Consider the following 19303-nt stretch of genomic DNA (forward strand, 5'->3'; position numbering starts at 1 on the left):
ATACAACCTGCACGTGCAGACGACTCTGACGTCGGACGTCAACACTGCGCATGCGTCAATCGGACCAGCGGCGTGTGTCTCGCGCGTGCACAGCCCATCCTGTCACTGTGGTTTTAACAAGAAGACAATAACGGCCACTTTTAGCCTGACCGGCAGAGACGCTGCCCCTGCCCCTGCCCCTGCTCCGTTCGCAGTGATGAAAAACCTACATTTCAAGGATTACTTCTGGGTGAGTTTCTAGCGCAGTGTTTTATTTGTTTAGAATCATTTTGAATGTTTAATTTAGATTGAAAAAAGTACAGCTGCGTCGTAAATTCAGCCTTGAAGAGGATATTTTTGCTATCTATGCTAATTTGTCCGTGTTGCTTTGTAACTTCTAATTTTTTCTAATTTACATTCGTATTAGGTTTATTTTTGTTCCATCAAGCAGGTTTCTCTTTCTAGCTCTTGGTAGCTGATTTATGCAGTGTTGGAGGAAGTATTTAGATCCTTCCCTGAAGTAAAAATACTGATGCGACACTGTAAAAATACTTGATGAAAAATCCTGTACGTAAAGTGTTACCTAAGTAAAAGTACATACGTAACTTATTGTATCAAAAGTACAAGTATTTCATGCAAAATATGTCCACTTGTATCATACTATAAAGTATTATATTATTGGATTGTTATTACTGGTGAATTAATGTGTAAGTTGCATTATGTTGTATGTGGTTGAGGTGGAGCTATTTTAATCTACTTAGATTGTTGTTGGATATTTTAATTTATACCAATGCATCATTATCTTATAAACTGATCATAAGTTTTGGATTTAACATTTTAATCTGAAAAGAATCTAGTAACTATAGCTGTCAGACAAATGTAGTAGAATAACAAGTACAATACTGTTGTAGTTGTAGTGGAGGTATAAAGTAGCAAAAATGGAATATGCAAGTAAAGTACAAGCACCCCAAATTTGTACTCAAGTCCAGTACTTAGATTAAAGTAGTTAGTTACATTACATCACTGGCTTTATGAAAAGTAAATTTCTAAACTATTGTATAATTAAATTAACAATACAATTGCATGACCTCATATCTTTTATAGCAATAGAAAGTCAATAAGCCACTAATTTTGACATCTGCATGTTCATGTTGATTACAGGCTGTTACCCTCAGCTTACCTAAATTATGGAGAAGTACATTTCAAAACACCAATTTACACCATGTCTCAAATATCTTAACGTTGGAGTGTTTGTTCATGTCTGTGTGTCTTGGGACCTTCATTGCGTGAATTTAGAGTGAAACATGTTTAGGCAGAGGCTACCTGCCTTAAAGCAAAGGGAAGGGTGTTAGTCTGAAAAGTGGTGGTAGAGGTAGCGGCACGGCAGCAGTGAAATCCGTAAATTCTGACGGTTAGCCATCTGTTTTGAAGTAATAATATTTATATCTATCTATAAACAGGACATGCAGTCTATAAACAAATAACCCCAACTGTACTACAATTTCTAAAACTAAATATTATCCATCTTACTGACAGAACTCTGACCTGACCTGCACTGCTGGCTATGACGCCATCATCCAGTATCTCAATGATGGCAAGAGGACATGCAAGGAGGTGGAGGAGTTCTTGAAAGCCAGGCAATGCCATGATTTATATTTGTACATTTTGATGCAAACTATTTCTATGTTTGTTCTGCTCCAGCCCAGGTCAGCAAGACTCCGTGCTCGCCCTAAATTTACAGATAAGCTGCACTAGTTTGAGCGCAATCTCTGATCGTTTTTATTGTGCAGTTAACAGACCGCAAGATTGATAGGCTTTTTCCTCAAATAAGTTGAGGCTACAGAGACAAAGCTGTAGGCCCTGGTGGTTCTCTTGGTGGTGTTATAGTAGCCAGAATCACATGGAACTTTATTTATGTTGAATTAAAGCTTTTATAGGAAATACAGTTATGGTATGCAACGTGTGACAGAGTCAGTCTACAAGAGACAAATGAGCCAGATTAAGAGAGTGAGGTGAAACTGAAAGCAAAGAAAGAGGAGGAACATGAGCTGTAGATTTTGAAGTTATTAGAGTGGGAAGGTTTATTAGTGAGAGGAGTAGAGTACGCTATCAAGCAGACATGACACTATTTTGAGTGTAGGTGGACGAGCTTTTAAATTAAATCTGCAGGTAAACCAGCTTTTATTCTTGAATACAACTGCTTTGTGGTAGACCAGCGGAAATGAATTCTTCTCAGAGGAGGAACAGAAACAGTGTTTGTCTGACCTACAGTACTGTACTGTACTGTACTGCAAAGCCTTTCATCACAAATAGTCATACAAATAAGAGTCATACAAAGTTGAATATTTGAATTTTGATTTCCTCCTTCCTCGTGTGATAAGTAATCTGCCCTTCCTCCCACACAGACACACACGCGTGCGCGCACATGCACACGCGCACGGACACCAAGTCCAAGTCCAAGTACAAGTATTCAAATGATGTGGTGAAACATTATTGATTCAGTGAGGTAACAGGGACATCCTGACAGCATATCAAAACACACATCTGTGGATATAATAAAAGAGGATATTAAATAATAACACAACTCAAAGTTCCCTCATGTGAGAATGAAAAGAAAAGCAAAGATACAAGAGATCCAAAAATCCTGTTATAGCAGTCACACTTATGGACAGATGCTAGAAATATTATGTGGAAGACAAAAACAAAATAGCAAAAATCAGTTGAGGTATATGTATGGCCCATGTAGAAATGAAAGAGTATGAGAATATAAATCAAGCATATATGATGTGAAGTTACAGGACATGTAGTACCAAACAGTATGCAAACACATGTGCGGTCACATAGAACACGTTTGTTTTGTGGTCTGTGAACCACACCGTGTCATTTGAGTTTCTGCTGGTCATCTGGAGTTCCTGATTCCTGATGCAGACTCAATAGGATGATAAGGAATTCACGTCATTAGAATTAAATTACCCCTAGCAGTTATTTCCTGGTCGGGCACCCCTGTTGACCTGAAAGTTGATCTGTAATTGTTTAATTCCATTTGACACACACAGAGAACGATAAGGGTCCCAGTCAGTCAGTCTAGATTAAGAGCACTTTAAATTACCCTCTGTTTGGCATTACAGAGGAAACATGTATTAGTTTTTCTCACACTGCAATGCAGTTGAACACACATATAAGGACATTTTATGTGTTTATTCATGCACAATATTTGTCAGCAGTTCTAACTTCTCCTCATAGCACCGTGTACGGCTACATTTTCATTATGTTTCCACACCAGCTTCCACTTATGGTTACCCACAGGAAGAGTTATAGGTGACGACAAAGACATTAATAAACAATTTCATACTGCTTGTAAGTGTTGCCTCTGTTTGATGTTTTCCAGCAAAGCATTTTTACATGTAGTTTGCTTTCTTTCACCAAGAGTTTGATGCCAAACGGTGTGACGGTACTGTAAAGGCTCATGGCGTGTCTGGGGAGCCCCACACACTCAGTTCATAGCACCACTTTCAGTATAAATGTAGTCCTGTCTTTTTTTCCTCATCAGTTAACTAATAATTGACATGTTAATTTATGATGTCTGTTTCTAAAAATGTGATCTTATTCACTTATTTTATTGTATTCACTTCCTCTGTGCTCTTGGCCTTTTTCTCATTTTATCTGCTTTATCAGGTTTTATTGTTTCTTTTGTGAAGCACTTTGTAACATTGTTGAAAAAGTGCTTTGTAAATTAAGTTTATTATTAGAATTTCTTTTTTTTTTTTTCCTTCAGGGCATCAATTGAAGAGAAGTACGCCAAAGATCTCCTTGGTTTGTCCAAGAAGGTGTGTGGACACAATGAGATGAAGTAAGCCACCTCAGTGTTGAGATGCTGTTATTATGTGTTTGACCAGACCTATTCACAGTCTGTCTGTGCAGAGGTGAAATGGTGCCAGTTTGGATTCAAGTGCAACGCAGAAAGAGAGGTCAAACAGAGGTTAGAGTCTGGTCATCAAATATGGGGTAATTTTGACTCTGTGACTGTTTAGCGAGGCAGAAATTATGATTGCATTATTTAGCAGTTCCTCAATAATAATTTTAGTTTGTCAAATTTTATGCGTGAGTGTTGACATGTTGTTTCTGTATCAGCAAGTTTAGTTCCCATTCTGTCAGTGGTCACATGATCAGTGCGACTTGGTTTCTGGTCTTTCTGTTTGGAGGTGCTGTCGAGATGGGAAGATTAATGGGGGAGAGCGAGACAGGGAGTGTTATTTACTGAATGAAATCCTACTGGTTTATTAATCATTTTTTTAAATTAAAGGCACCTCTGTGGATTTTTTGGAAACAAACAAAAGTTTACATGCAGTATTTGTCACCAAAATGCTTGAGCAAGTCATCAACAGGTCTTGGGAAGTCACACAAAGCATGAAGTTCAGTTCCCTCAGGAGAAGAAAAAGGCCTGACAAAGTGTTTTGTTTTTCCTCGCCTGCCATAGGAAGCAGTGGTGCTTCCAAGATGTTTTTTTATGTGATAAACTGAAATTGAGGCTGGTGGTGCATCGGTGAATTCTGGGTGCAGGAGTGTGTTCAGTCATTTTTTGTAGAGTTTAAATGAGAACCTTCAGATCGATTCAACATCAATTCACAAGGGAAGACTGTAGCAGAAGCTTAGTTAAAGTACAGTGCAGCAAGTGGTCAAAACACCAGCGGTGGCTTTAATTTCCTCTCTGTGTGTTTTATAGCAGATATTAATGGGTGTTATGGAGGCACTGAAGCTCCAATGTGTACTGCTTTGATACAGATGTTGCAATGTGTGAAATCCCTTTGTAACCTTCCTCTCTTTTGCTTTTTAAAGCACATTAAAAAAGTCCCTGGATATGTTCAAATTGCGTAAGTGGCTAACATTTTTTTCTTCTTGTTTCAGTTTATGTTTTCTGTGTAGCTCAGAAATGTAAACCACGTTTTTATCCCTGCAGAGACTGAACATGTGAGTCTATCGCACTTACAACTGGCGCAGAGCATGAGGGAGGAGGCCAAGAAGCTGGAGGAATTCAGAGAAAAGCAAAAAGAAATGAGGAAAAAGGTTGGTGATGTTATCAGAACTGTGATGGCTTGAGGTGGCCGCAGCATCTCTGCAACACATATTAAGTTGGTAACTAGATACGGCCTTGTTGTTTCAGATAGAGCAACACATGGATGCTCTCCACAAACAGAAGTCGTCGCAGTTCAAGAAGACAATGGATGTAAGTAGAAATGAAGTTAAATCTAAAGTTCAGAGTATGTTGTTAAAGGCTCAGAAATATTACTACAAGGACACTTTCAGACTTGCCCTCTACAACTCAGTTTCTTTTCCTTGTATTGCATTAGTGATTAACTTGAACTTTTATGGCAAGAAAAAACAGACTTTAAACAAGACTAGGTCAGACCTGCTATAAGGCTGGACTGTGTATGATAAACGTGCTCCTGAGGGTGTATTTGAGGACTGTCTGTGCCTCACTGTAAAGTTTGGTTTATACTCGACACAGTGTTTCCGCATGCGCCAAAAGTGACATCGGGTGCGAGTCGTGGTACGATGTGGTCACCCACCATCATCAGCAAGGCTTTTCATGTTGTTTGTGCTTATTCATTGTGACAGAGCAAGAATCAGCAGCTTATCTCCAACACTCAACTGACCAATGGTGTAACTTAATCACTGACTATCAGACAGTCAGGGACAGATTTTCACTTTCATAGGGCTGCCATGCTATGCTGTGGTCCAGCCAACAATATGACAGAAAGTCCATTTGTGATTCGTGTCAGAGGAGTTTCAGTTGTGCTGTGAAAACAGTGAAAATGCTTATCCCATCTCTGCTCTTCCTCTTTGGTGGGAGAAGTTGTGTTGACCAGTCTGGGAAGTGAACCACAGGGTGTCATTTAACACCGCGAGAATCACTGCCAAAAGAAGAAGTACTTCTCATGCACTGTCCAGAAAAAATAAATAAATTAGTGTGTCGCACCAAAAAACTGGAGGTGGAGAACACCATCAATCCACTGACATACCAGTTCTGTCAGTGCTGCTGCTTACTTCTTTACTGCCTGACGTTTTGCCTTTTGTACCATTTGTGGTGAATTAAAGACATTTAATGCTGACTGTGCTGCTGTCCCCAGACAAAGAAGACTTACGAGCAGAAGTGCCGAGATAAAGAAGAAGCAGAGCAGAACGTGAACCGAAACACCAACACCAACAACACCAAGCACATGGAGAAGGTACAGTGTGACAAAGACATATTACAGTATTTGTCAGTCAGCAAAAATGAAGGAGATCAGTGCTGTTAGTTCATCAACAACAAGTTTGACTTTCAGTTAATCCTTTAAGCCAACTTCTCAGGTGTAAGGATTTCCAAGCAACTGCCATTTTTAAGACTCGGTTATCTAAAGATTAATCATCAATGACCGAAGTTGTCAGCTGCAGAGGATGTAAACCTCATAGTCTCAGCCCAATAGAAGAACAAAGCGCCTCTCGAAGCAGAATGGACACTACAGTGCTGATTGGCCTCTGTGATATTGTGATAACGACTAAATTGCTTCTGATTAGATTTTGATGAGCCGTATTGTATTTCATGTCCCATATAAGGCAGAGTTGTGAGATTGTGTTTGTCTCTGGATATGAAACAACAAGGCGTTATAGTGCAGATGTTAATAATACTTTGGTGAAAAAACAGACCATAACATTGGGGGAGGTTTGTGCTCTGATGAGTCCTGCCCAGCAGACTTAGCTTTGACTCCAGTGTAGGTATAGCCACTGTTAAAACATTAGGGTTTAGTGTGTGAACAGTACTTGTGTGAATAGTAAATTTCCTCAGACCTCCTCCATATACTGTGTGCATCAGCTCACTCACAAAGTCCATATGATTAATGAGCAGTTATTTGTGTATTTGTTATTTATGTTTTAGACCCACTGTTGAAGACCGAGTACTCATGTGTTCTTTATCTGTCATCTTTCAGCTCTACACAAAAGCACAGCAGGCAAAACAGAATGCAGAGGAAGCAGGTAAGTTTGCAAAAAACAAAAAAAGATTCAGATATCTTTATCATATTTTGTGTTCGGTGAGTTTTTCTAGCACTGAATTATCTGAGCAGCTACTGCATTGGGTGCCATGAACTTTTGTATTCATAGTCCCCAGAGGAGGAATCGTAATGACATTTGCCAGCTTTTCATTTAATGTCACTTATCCAGTGAAATATCTCAACATCTACTTGACAAATTGGCACAAAATTGTTTTTTACATTTCCTGCAATAGTAATATCTTTCCCACCAGCCTCAGCTGTACTTTCTGTTTAGAGTCAGTTAGCAAATGTTACCATGCTAACATTTCAAACTGAGGTGGTGAATGTGGTAAACATTGTACCTGTTTAACATTAGCATGTTAACATCATCCGTGTGAGCATGCTGAGGTTAGCAGTTAGCTCAAAGCAGCGCTGTGCTGAAGTACAGAGATGTTAACACGGCAGTCGACTCTTCTAGGTGATAACAAAGTAAGGAGATCAGTACAAGTGGTGTGTGAGGAAACCTCTTTGATTCTGGGACACAAAACTAGGCTGATTTGAATATTTTCTAAGTGCTAATGCTATGATACCCCACAGAGGAGACTGCAGTGGTAACTGTTTACACTGATGTATGTGTTTGATTGGCAGACAGGTTATACCACCAGAATGTGGGCACACTGGGAAAAGCTACAGATGAATGGCTGAAGGAACATATCAAGGCCTGTGAGGTAACACTGCGCAAGAACCCAAAAGTTTGAATTGAACCGACAGTCACTCGTGTAAATGAGCTGAATGTTTTCCTTCACAGACGTTTGAAAAACAGGCGATGGAGCGAATCAGCTTCCTGAGAAACACAGTCTGGACTCACCTCAACCAGCTATCCCAGCAGTGTGTGACCAGTGATGAGGTAAGTCGACACTTACAGTAATTTAAAACTGCTATAATCAATAGTTTAAATTAACAGTTGATCCAATGAGTTTGCATAATGTGCAAGTGGTGACTTGTAGTGGCAAAACCATAGGGAACGATGACTTTACTTTCTTGGCTCTCTCTCACTGCTCTTATTAACTTTACACAGTTAGCAGCAAGCTGCTGAACATATTGCATCAGTTAGGAACTGAAGAGCCTGAAGAGAGTCCAAAAACAGAGCTAAACTGAGAGTAAATGTTGGACTTATGTTCATCAGGTGGACACAAACATGACTTTAAGTGAATGCTAGTGTAGCTTTTTGCTAACACATTTGTTATATCAACTATATATGGTGAGAATATGTCAGTGTTGTGTTTACAGCTCGTCCTGCTGCCCCCAAAAATCTATTCTGGTTTAGTCATCTGCTATCTAAGAGAAAAAATGTTGTATTATTAAGAGTCTCACTTTTGTGAGCCTTCTCATACAAACCTCCCACCATGTCTATAAATAGGTGGTTTAATCGGACTCTTACGGTAATATTACTGTCTCCCTGTGTGTGTGTGTGTGTGTGTGTGTGTGTGTGTGTGTGTGTGTGTGTGTGTTCATAGCTGTATGAGGAAGTGAGGAAGTCACTGGAGCAGTGTGATGTCCAGGAAGACATTGAGCACTTTATAAATCTCAGACGGACTGGTGACAGACCACCAGGTAGGTTTCAGGAACACTTACATTTCTGTCATTAACAATCAACCAGCGCTGAGATGCAAAGTACACACACGGAGGAAGGTAGTTATCAGACCACACACAGCATGCTCTGTGTCACCAGCTGCCAGTATGTCAACAGTCTTCCTCCCTATCAGCTCCTGTGGTGTATGAGAACTTCTACAGTGGTCAGAGGTCTCCAACTGGAGCCCCACCCTCTCGAGTGCCTCCACCAATCATCAGGTAAACAAGAGGACTCTAAAGGCTGCTGCCTGTCTGTGCATCATCTGTCCTTCCATTAAATATTTCATCCAGTTCTTCGGCATGTTTTTGAACACTACCTGGCAGCGTTCCTTATTGTTAAAGCTGCTTTGTGCATTTGCAGGAGGGGGCCATTACCTGATCCTACAAACAACAGTCGAGGTATGTTTGTTTTCCTTTAATACAGTGTTGGGTGTGTTTCCTGTAAGGATGAAGAGGCTCCATCGCTGTCCGATCTAAGGCAGCTTAAACACAGGTTAGAGAATGAGAGAATGATGTCATCTCCTGCAGGGCCTAATGAGAGGTCAAAGCATCATTTAAAATGGATAATGGGCCTCCATGGGAATGTCCCTCTAATAGCCACCTTTTACTGCGTATTGATAATTATCATCTAAGATATTTTTCAGGTTGTGGCCTAGTATCAACTAAATTGCTGCTTCATGTGTGTGCTTTTCTTCCTTAACCGCATCATTTTGTTCTTTGCTTTGATTGCAGATGAAACAGTCTACTCCACAGTGCAGGACGCAGGGTACAGCGTCATCCAGTACTGACACACAGATCAGATGGTGGAGTTTGCACATCACTTCCTCCTTTGTGATTTCCTATTAAGATAAGGTCGCACCACATGGAAATGAGTGTCATAATTGTGTACATACATGTTTTTAGGCGAGGTTGTGTGATGTTTTGAACACGTCGCAGTGTTATAAACAGACGCCAATGTTTAGTTGTTTAGTCTTGGGTTTTTGTATTGTTCAAATCAAGGAAACTTTGATAAACAGTGACATCCAGCTAATTACTGCATTAACATGCCATTTCCACTGTCCATCACAGCCTATTTATTACCCATGTTTATATTGTGCATGTCTCTGTCTTCTTCATAATTGCATCTTAATTTATCTTCACTTTTGTATTTATTTTTGTGCATCTGTGCTTTCCTAAAATGTCACATGACAGCGACCTTGCGATTAGCGATCACACACTCACTCAAGTCGCATCCTGTCATTTTGAAAGTCTTTCAAAGTTTATTTGCTGAACAACAGACTTTTTTTTTTACCATTAAGACAAGTGAGTAATTTAGTTTCTGTTAGATAAAGTTAAGTTAGATGAAGGTCTATGCCCTTGGTTGACATTCAAGTAAGTCAAATATATATGTGCACATGTGATCATGTCATATTTTCTGAATACTTGAGGAAGATTGTTGGAATTTTTGCACTTTTAATTTGTTTTATTTACATTAAGACGATAGTTGAAACTGCAGGAGCAAAGAGATGTTCAGCGGCATTTCAGTGTAGAGCTGACCTGCTGTTGGTTTTGCATAAATAAAATTAAAAGTTCTTTGCATTTAAAGTATGAAGGTTTCTCTTTTCTTATTTCCACGATCATTCCTCGCAGTTGAGCGGTGGCACAACACACCGTTTTCATGACTGACTGCTTTAAATCTTAATTCTGTGCCCAGCCTTCGTTACCTTGGACTGCTCAATTGCGAAGGCAGTATTTTACTTTGACTATCACGCACAACAATGAAAGGTTCATTTAAAAATGTGTACAGCTTTATTCCCACCACATTTGGCAACATAATTTTCTCTTAATTTGTTTTTTCCTCTCAAGTTTCAGCATGTATTTTTGCATTTTAATGATACAGTCCTCAATGTGAGTAAGTTCCTGGTAACCATCAGGTCATCTTAAGGATGGCCACGTCTGTCTGCTGGCTGCGGTTTGTCTGCAGGCAAACAGGAAGCATTTCCTGCGTCCAGTAGTCCCCAGGACCACTGAATCCAGAGGTGTGTCGATAGTTTAAGAAAAGGTTCTGGTATGCAGGTTCTTCAGTGGCAATCAGATCCTTTGGTGGTCCGATATCACGCCGTGTGCTCTGATTTGATCAGATCCAGAATGATCTGGATGGTCCTCTCACCTACAGCAGACAGAGACGGGATCAAATCAAAGGGCTGTGTTTTTAAAGACTGCATAAACAACACAGTGTGAGATCGTTCGGCTTGTAAAAATAAAAATGTGTGATGGAGAGTTTCTGATTCAAACTGCTGAACTGAAGTGTTCATTTTAATTTTATGCTGCCGTGTGTCGTGTCGTGTCGTGTCGTGATGCTTGAGTTTACCTTCCAGATTCATCCGTGGGTTCTCCAGCTTCTTTTCGAGCAGCGCGTCCATGAGCTTCCTCAGGTGTTTGAAGATCACGCCAATCCGAACAGGAGCCTGTGAGGGTGAACGACATGGATGAAGTTAAATAAAGCATTTCGTTGGCCTGGAAAGTAAAGCTTGAAAGGACACGACTGCTGACCTGGAAGTGGATCCACCCGTCCAGTGTGATGAGCCTTTCTCTGTGCTGAATATCGATGTCACCTCCGAACAGCAGCATGGGGAAAGGATGTATCAGAGTGGTGTCTCGCAGGTAGATCTTAGTGTATTTCACCTGTGGGCAAACGTTCATTAGCACCAATGTGACTTAACACACACTCACACTCACACACACACTGTTCACACACCTTCTCCTGGTACAGCAGCCAGCCGTGTGTCTGCAGGTTGCGGTTAACAGACGAGGGGTGGACCTGAGCCTTGCCTTGGGGCGTCTCCACTGTGCAGGCCACCCGCTCCAGCACATCCACGGAGGGGGTGCACATGACCCGGGCCACGCTGTCGTAGAGCCCCGCCGTCAGCACTGCATTCAAGACAGAGATGTGCTGCTTGGACAGCGAGTTCGCCTGAGGCTTGGAGCGAGGCGACCAGAAACCCGCCTGCTCCATCATCTTCATCAGCTCGTGCTTGATATCCTGGAGAGGAGACGGAGGCAGATGAGGCAGGAGGTGGAAAGAGTGGCGGCTGAGGATGTGTGTGCAAACGTGCGTGTGTTACCTGTATTGTAATGAGAGCCGTACGATTGAGGAAGTGTTTCCTACAGTAAGCCATTTCTGCTCTCGGTCCCTCGGCCTGTGTGTTCTTCCACCTTACAGCAAGAAAAACAGCGAGCAGAGGGAGAAACTGAGCCATCAAGATTCATCATATTCAATATTTAAAAGAGTATTTATTGTATTACTACTGTATTCCTAAGCCTGAAAACATACAACTGTACAACAACTGTTAAAATTTAGCATTTTCCAAACTTTCAAGACTCTGAATGAACCCTGTGCCAGACTTTTCCAGACCTGAAATACTTCTTAAATCCCATAAAACAGCTCAATCTGAGAGTTTTTTCCGTCCGTACCCCATATATGCGTTGTATATCGTCAGGTGATCGGAGTTGGCCAATGCCAGAGCGGCCTTGGCCAGGTTGGCTTCTTCTTTCCTGTTCATCGGTGTGGAGAAAGGAGACTTCTCCGTGATGGCTGCTGCGATGGTTGCCTGAAACAGATCTCTTATTAATATTCATGGAAGTTATATTAATAACATTATACAGTGACAGTAGTAATATTCCTTGAGGATCAGAGTATGTTTTCTGAATAATGAGGCAGTGGGACGTACTATGGGGTCCAGGCAGCCGAGGATGGCTCCGTAGATGAGCATCTTGCCGATCTTCACGTTGACGGGCAGACTCGCCAGGTGGTGTCCCAGAGGGGTGAGGAGATGATTGTTGGGGTGACACGCACCGATCTTCCTCAGCAGGTTGACGGCGTTACTGACCGACTGAGGCTGAGGAGGATCCAGGGCCCGGCTCAGGAAGTCCTCCGGGGAGCCGTACTGGCATTTCTACCAGAGAGAGGGGCGAAAACACCTTAAACAGAAGCTTCAATAACGTTTCCACGTGTGAATCTCATGTGAAATTTACGTCTGGTTTATATACCATAATATGAAGGCAGAGCTCCTCCAGAGGGACCCGGAGGATCTCTGGAACGGAGTAATCCATGAAGGCGTCAAACCTGAAGTCAAGGGCGTTAAACAAGAGCAGAACCGATCAGCACGTGACCTAAGACAGTGACATGACGTCCCACCTCCGCAGAACAGATGCTGTCCTCCATACCTGTATTTTGGGTAGAGCCTGAAGCAGAAGCCGCTTCGGACGCGTCCTGCTCTCCCCTGCCTCTGGAGGGCGCTGGCTTTGGAGACAAAAGTCTCCACCAGAGAACTCATCTGGCTGCTCTCATGGTACCTGAGAGACACAGCAGACTGGAGTGAAGTCTCTAGAACCAAGGTCACTCAGGTTTTCCATTACTGTAATTATTAAACGTGCTAGTGGCTAATGATTACACCACTGTGGGTCAGACAGAAATATCTCAGTACTGATACATCACTGCCACATCATTTATCTGGCGCCATCATCTGGTCAAAATTTCACATTGTCCAATACTTTGACATTCCCATCAACATCAGTACTTTGCATTTAGTGCTAATTAGCAAGTGCTAATTAGCCTGTTAGCAGGCTGATGTTGGCATTTAGCTTAAAGCACGGCTGCGTCAAATACAACCTCACAGAGATGTCAGCTTGGCTTTAAATTCTGGTATTATTGATGAACCCTTACTTATTTTCTTTAGTCTTTCCAGTGTCAATGACAAACACGACGTCAGGAATAGTCACGCCTGTCTCCGCAATGTTAGTGGACAAGACAATCTGAAAGAGATGCAAAGCAGAGCACAGCAGTGGGGATTTTCAGGACTTCTGAATATATCTGCTGAGTCAAATAATCTTATCTTCATCAAGTATCAAAATCAGAGTTTCGCGTTAAAACAAGCAAAATAATCACCACAATCAGCAGTACCTTTCTAACTCCAGCAGGTGGCACTGTAAAGGCAGCAGCCTGGTCCTTTGACGAGAGTGTTGAGTGGAGAGCGACAATCCTGAACCTGAAGGAGCCGGTAAGCCATAAGCCACAGTGAGCCAAATGAAAGAGGCATTTCTTTTGTTGTCAAAGGCCTGGTGCAGATCAGTTCGTACTGCATCACATACATTAGATCAGTTTGTGTGTGTCACCTGTTTTTGTCCCTGAACCTCTTGTCTGAGGACAGCAGGTCGAAGAGCTGCTGGATGTGAGCCAGACCAGGGAGGAACACGAGGACGGCTCCATCCACCTCTGCAAACTGTGGGGATTTGTCTGGCAGAGGACAAAAACACAGAAAATGAACAAGGCTGAAAGATGCCTGAACACTCTGCGCCGCCTGAAACGAGCGTGACGGTGTGCTGTACCCAGGTATTCGATGAGATCAACCAGCAGGTCCATGTTGATCTTATTAGGGTTCATGTACTGCAGCACCTGCCGAGTCCGGCTACTGAAGTGGTCGAGATCTGGACCCAGGTCCCAGCCGGCAGAGGAGTCCCTCACTATCACCTCCTGGGGCAGACAGCCGGGGGTTACGTACACTGATAACACACCACTGCCACACACTGTATGACTGCTGCAGGGAGCCAACGTTACCTGGTGCTGTAATGTCTTGCCACCTTTCTGTGTGACAGAGACGCTGACTTCCTCCTCTTCTTCAAGAATTTTCTGGCTGTACTCCGAGTCCTTCTCCAGGACGTACCCCGTCTGCTCCACTATGTCCTCTAAGTGGGACACCTGGAAACAAAATGTTTTCGGGCTCACTTTCATTCAGGTTCCTGGATTAAATGTCCCGGACCAAAGGGAAAAATACATCTGGGGGATTTAGTGTAAACATATCCACTTCCAAAGCTTTCAATATAGACAAGATTCTGTATACAAGTAAACAAAAACTACCTCCACTGGGAAAGTCCTGCCAGGGATGCTGATCACTGGGCAGCGGTTGAAGTAGTTGGAGAACTTGTCGCAGTCCACTGTGGCGCTCATGAGGATCAGCTGCAGGTCTGATCTCCTCATAACAACATCTTTCAGGATGGTTAGCAGGAAGTCCGACTGGACACTGCGCTCATGGACCTGAGGAGACAGAGGTGAGGACGTGGGGTGAGACGGGTGGAGCTGAAGAAAGCTCAAAGAACGCATCAGAGCAGACTCTGAGCACCTCGTCCACGATGATGTGCGTCAGGGAGCTGAGGTGTCGGTCGTGCTGTAGTTTCCTGAGCAGAACTCCTGTGGTACAGTACAGCAGGCGGGTCCACTCCCCGGACTGATTCTCCATCCGGATCTGGTATCCGCACAGCGACGTCTGAAAGGTGATTTCAACATGACTCGTGAGCATCAAAGCAGCTGACGGTGCATCCTGTCCGCCTACGCTATCACAAGGTTTCATACTAAGATGTCTGGTTCACCTTCGATCCCGGTCCGTCCTCGCAGCCGAGCTCCTCGCTGACCCTGCAGGCCAGGCTCATGGCAGAGATCCTGCGGGGCTGGGTCACCACGATGTTGCAGGGCTGAGCCTCTTTGCCTCCTGTGAGCAGCTCCTCCAAGAGGAACTGAGGAATCTGAGTACTCTTTCCGCTGCCCGTCTCACCAGCCACCACCACCACACGGTGGCGCTGCAGAGCCTCCAGGACCTGATGTCGGTGTTGGAAGACAGGAAGCTGCTCTCGCTCGGCCTTGAAGACAAGACGCTTGTTGAATTACTTCGGTTCATTTTATGCATCTTTGAGATTAAATTCTTTAATTCGGTAGATTGTACAATGTTTGAGGGTATTCACCTGCAGTTTATGGGCCAGTGGGGACTTCTTGAGCTTTTTTAAGAGCTCTCTGGAGGCCTCAAGCGCTCCTGTCACTTCCTTCCTCCCTCCTCTTTTCTCACTCTTGTCCTCCAGTTCTTCTCCCTCCCCAATGTCGAGACCGGCCAGGTTCTCCCAGGACTCTTCAGGCTCTTCATCCCCAGCACCACCCTGCAGAGGGCTCTGGGGTCCAGATTCCTGCCCTTGGTTCTGGTTCTGCTGCTGTTTGAGCCTGGTCAGAAGCCGGGAGATGAACTGGTCTCGAGGTTTGTTGGCAGCAGTGCGGCTCTCCTCCTGCTTCTGCTGCTCGCTGTCCCTCCACTCCAGCCACACGTCTCTGTAGGTCGGAGGAAGGAGCTGGTGCACTGACTGAGAGCGAACAGTTGTTATTAGATTATGGTCAAGCAGCACAGAAAAACTGTGATCCTCTGCATGTCTTACCTGTCCTTTGACCAGGGTGTAGAGCGCCAGCGTGGCTGCCAGGTGTTGAGCCTGCATGCTGTCCTCAGTCAGGATCGTCGGACAAACCTCAAGAACATCATCTGGCTTCTGAACACGCACCCTGATCAGCGCAAAGACATCCAGTCAATACAAAATATCAGGTTATTTCATTCTTCTATCAATGGAGCACAAATAATTGATATTTCTCTCGTCAGCACATCCAGATGATCTCAAACATTTTCCCCTTACTAAACTACCTCTCCAGAGCCTCATTCAGCAGCATGCATGTTCTTGTATGTTGGAACAAGGACTCAGAAACGTACTTGCATCTCCAGTATCTACCAGCAGCAACCTTGTGAAACGCCGGCGGCGGACTCTTGGGCAGGTTCTTCCGGACCCAGTCGATGAGGAACTGTTTGGGGGACTTTCCCGTCCAGCTGCGAGCTGTGTAGTCAAAATTGCGAATGTCCTTTGGCTCATTCTTCTTCACAACTGTGATGGAAAGCGGAACAAAATTAGCAGAAAAGACTTTTTATCTCTTTATTCATGATCCATTTCCCCCCAAAACTGAGTAAACAATATGGCTGCCAGCTGAGTTGAACAGGGTGGCCATCACAGATATCTTGTTTTATGCAGAATATAAGACTCCAATTCATACATCCGAGGTGTCAAACTCCCGGGTTTGGCCGTGCTTAGTGATATGTGGTTCACATTTCCTCTAAGTGACACGCAGATTGAATTCGGCTCAGATGGTTTTTTGAACCTTTCTCTGCAGGACGGTCCTTTTCAGCTTGTTCAAATAACTTGAAGCCGAGGTCCTCTTTGTCCTCGCTGACAGGAAGCGCTTTCTTCTCCTTCTGTGGTACGTCCACCACTCTTATAGCTGGGTTGAACATGGGGTGAGACTCCAGTTGCTTCATTTCTACAAACAGAAAAAACATTTGCTCTTCATAAGTCAAAAGCGAGTTGGAGGACATTGTTAGATCTCTGCATGCGAGAGTTAAAGCGCACTCACCTTGCTGAATGATGCGTATCCTGTCCTGTGCCATCCTCTGGCCCGCCTTGTCTCCTTTTGTCTTGGCAGAAGATGCCATTTCTCTCGTGTCATACAGTTGAGCAGTGAGGACCAAATACCTGTCGTTCTACACAGCACGGAATAACACACACAGTTAGTGAACCATCACATTCACACAACCTCAAGCTGCAGGAAAAAAAACTCAATAGTTTGATATTTTGGGGTCACACGCTTATTCACTGTTGCACTAAGAGTTACATTAATACCACTCTCACGTCTGTATGGTAAATATGAAGCTACAGCCAGCAGCCTGTTAGCTTAGCTTAGCATAAAGACTGGAAACAGGGGGAAACAGTGAGCCTGGCTGCAACCAGAGCTTGTAAAGCTCACTAATTAAGACGTCTGACCTTGTTTGTTTAATCTGAGCAAAAACCTAAACTCATTTAATGCCGTGCAAGACAACGAACATACTTACTGGATCAAACTTCTCGTCCAGTTCAGGATTGTGTGTCTTCTTCCCTCCTTCCTCTTCCTCCTCCTCATCGCTGCTCTGCTCTGCATACCTTAGTATCCAATCCTTCATGCTCGCAGCTTCATCCTTCTCCGTGGCCTGGCATAACACCCCACTCATTAAGTTCAATTTAGTGCGACGGTACACATCTGTGTAGTCCACACATACTTATGAATACACACACAAACCTTGTTCGTCTCTTTGCGGGTGTTGGTGGGCTCTTTGGGGCTTGGAGCTGCAGGTTTCTGCGGAGCAGGAGGCTGGAACCTGGGCCTGCTCTTCTGGCTCTCCTCCTGCATCTGCTGGCTAAAACCTTCTGGCAGCTCATCTGATAAACAGACAACAGATGAAGAAAGTCAGCGTTTTGACAGCCTCACCAGCTGCACTGTGATGACGTCTTAATGACTGCTGGGCGCTGTGTTACCATCTTTAAGATTGAGGCAGAGCCAGTCGAGAGCAGAGTGGAGATCCCCTCCGTACAGCACGCTACTCTTCATCGCCTCCTCTATGTGCTCTCTCTTAAAGTTGAACTTCTGCAGAGCTGTGTACAGGTCCTGCAAGCACAAACAAGACACTGCCAACCTGAACACAGCATTCAGACATGGAACCACATCTCAGAGTCAGAGGGATGATTTTTTTTATTATCCTTTACCAGCAACTTCTTGCTTGTAAGTCTGCCTGAAATGGGCCCTTTGTCCCCATTCTCCTCTCTGAAGTCATTGATCAGCTTGATGATCTTCTTCTCCAGGTCAGCTTGGATCGCAACCTGTGTTTAAGGGTCATTTGTTATCGACACACCGTTGACAAAATGGGGCGATTTGCAGGTGAATAATTGATTATTTCATTATGTTTAGTGTATTAGTGTGTTACACGCTAGTCAAGAACAGATTTCAGATGCAAAATTTAGTGCACAGTGAAGATCGAGTGCACAGTTAGTTACTGAAGCTGTGACTTACTTTAAGAATCGACTTGTCCGAGACGCCACCTGTGTCAACCTGGGCTGTGTTGGCGAGACTGTAGGTCTTTGGAGCTGGAGGAGGAAAAGAAGAATATGCTTCATTTTCAGATTCATCAGAGATATGTCACACACTCTCCATTTATAGATTTTTAAATGCTTTCTGTTGATTATGATATTAACTGTACAAGTGTCTGAAAAATGCCTGATGTACTGACAGTTGTCACCACCAATTACCCATCTGACAAGCTGTGACTACACATGAACAAGGTGTCACAATATGATACGAGGAAAGGTGAGAGGGACATTTGTGAAGCTGCAACTTGATTTTGGCATTTTTACTTGACGAATCGTTCAGGTGTGAAACATGTGCCGTGAAACATGCACAATCCTGCAGGCCAACAGTAAGAAAGTAAACGAATATATATCACAAATGCAATACACAACAGTATGAACACAGCAGTAGTACTCCAGCTTCAGCCTGGAAGTGACCATGTCAACAGCTGTAAAGGCAGTAAACTGACTGTTTGTGTGGCACGGTGATGTTTCTGAATGTGTGACACCAGCCACGTAATATCACCTTTTGATTTGCTCTCTTTTGCTGGTTTGGCCGGTTTGTTGCTCCCTGGCTGTCTCTTCGCCTCCTCTGCCACGCCGTTCCCCGCTGTAGTGGCTCCGGTCCTGCCCGCTGCCGCCGCAGGGGCTACCGGGGTAGCCGCTTGCGCCGCCGCCGACTTCTTCTTCTTTCCACCCATTATGTCACTAAAACACTTCCTGTCAGAGGCTCCTCTGTGCGGCTATGTGGTCCCAATTCATCCGCAAAGTCCTGAAAGATGGTGGTAACGAACACAGAGCAAAAAAAAAAAAAAAAAATGCCGCTGATGTGTAGTCCTGTCGGGCAGGGTAACTTTTGGACAGCACAGCTTCCGTACCGGAAGTATTACCGATGAGCAGCCTCGTGTTGTATTGTG

General features: G+C 43.7%; 2 protein-coding genes across 2 annotated transcripts; one reads left to right on the forward strand and one right to left on the reverse strand.

Moving 5' to 3' along the window:
- Window positions 1-110: 110 nt before the first annotated feature.
- Window positions 111-10204, forward strand: pstpip2 (proline-serine-threonine phosphatase interacting protein 2). Its single transcript, XM_070989211.1, has 14 exons — window positions 111-229; window positions 1516-1616; window positions 3755-3829; window positions 4816-4850; window positions 4937-5043; window positions 5141-5203; window positions 6108-6206; window positions 6945-6990; window positions 7635-7714; window positions 7795-7893; window positions 8504-8600; window positions 8753-8837; window positions 8980-9017; window positions 9351-10204. Exons 1-14 carry the CDS (start codon window positions 197-199, stop codon window positions 9404-9406), a joined length of 1014 nt encoding a protein of 337 aa, XP_070845312.1. The 5' UTR covers window positions 111-196; the 3' UTR covers window positions 9407-10204.
- Window positions 10185-19280, reverse strand: dhx29 (DEAH (Asp-Glu-Ala-His) box polypeptide 29). Its single transcript, XM_070989210.1, has 28 exons — window positions 18913-19280; window positions 18334-18407; window positions 18030-18143; window positions 17802-17931; window positions 17566-17705; window positions 17342-17476; window positions 16867-16993; window positions 16615-16773; window positions 16175-16343; window positions 15852-15972; window positions 15393-15779; window positions 15024-15290; window positions 14777-14920; window positions 14515-14691; window positions 14215-14355; window positions 13986-14130; window positions 13773-13893; window positions 13561-13645; window positions 13324-13412; window positions 12825-12953; window positions 12648-12723; window positions 12329-12553; window positions 12072-12208; window positions 11723-11813; window positions 11356-11640; window positions 11151-11282; window positions 10969-11065; window positions 10185-10767 (listed from the first exon to the last, which is right to left on the reverse strand). Exons 1-28 carry the CDS (start codon window positions 19085-19087, stop codon window positions 10712-10714), a joined length of 4128 nt encoding a protein of 1375 aa, XP_070845311.1. The 5' UTR covers window positions 19088-19280; the 3' UTR covers window positions 10185-10711.
- Between the last annotated feature and the right edge of the window lie 23 nt (window positions 19281-19303).

The sequence above is a fragment of the Chaetodon trifascialis genome, chromosome 20, assembly GCF_039877785.1.
Source record: "Chaetodon trifascialis isolate fChaTrf1 chromosome 20, fChaTrf1.hap1, whole genome shotgun sequence".
NCBI lineage: Eukaryota > Metazoa > Chordata > Actinopteri > Chaetodontiformes > Chaetodontidae > Chaetodon > Chaetodon trifascialis.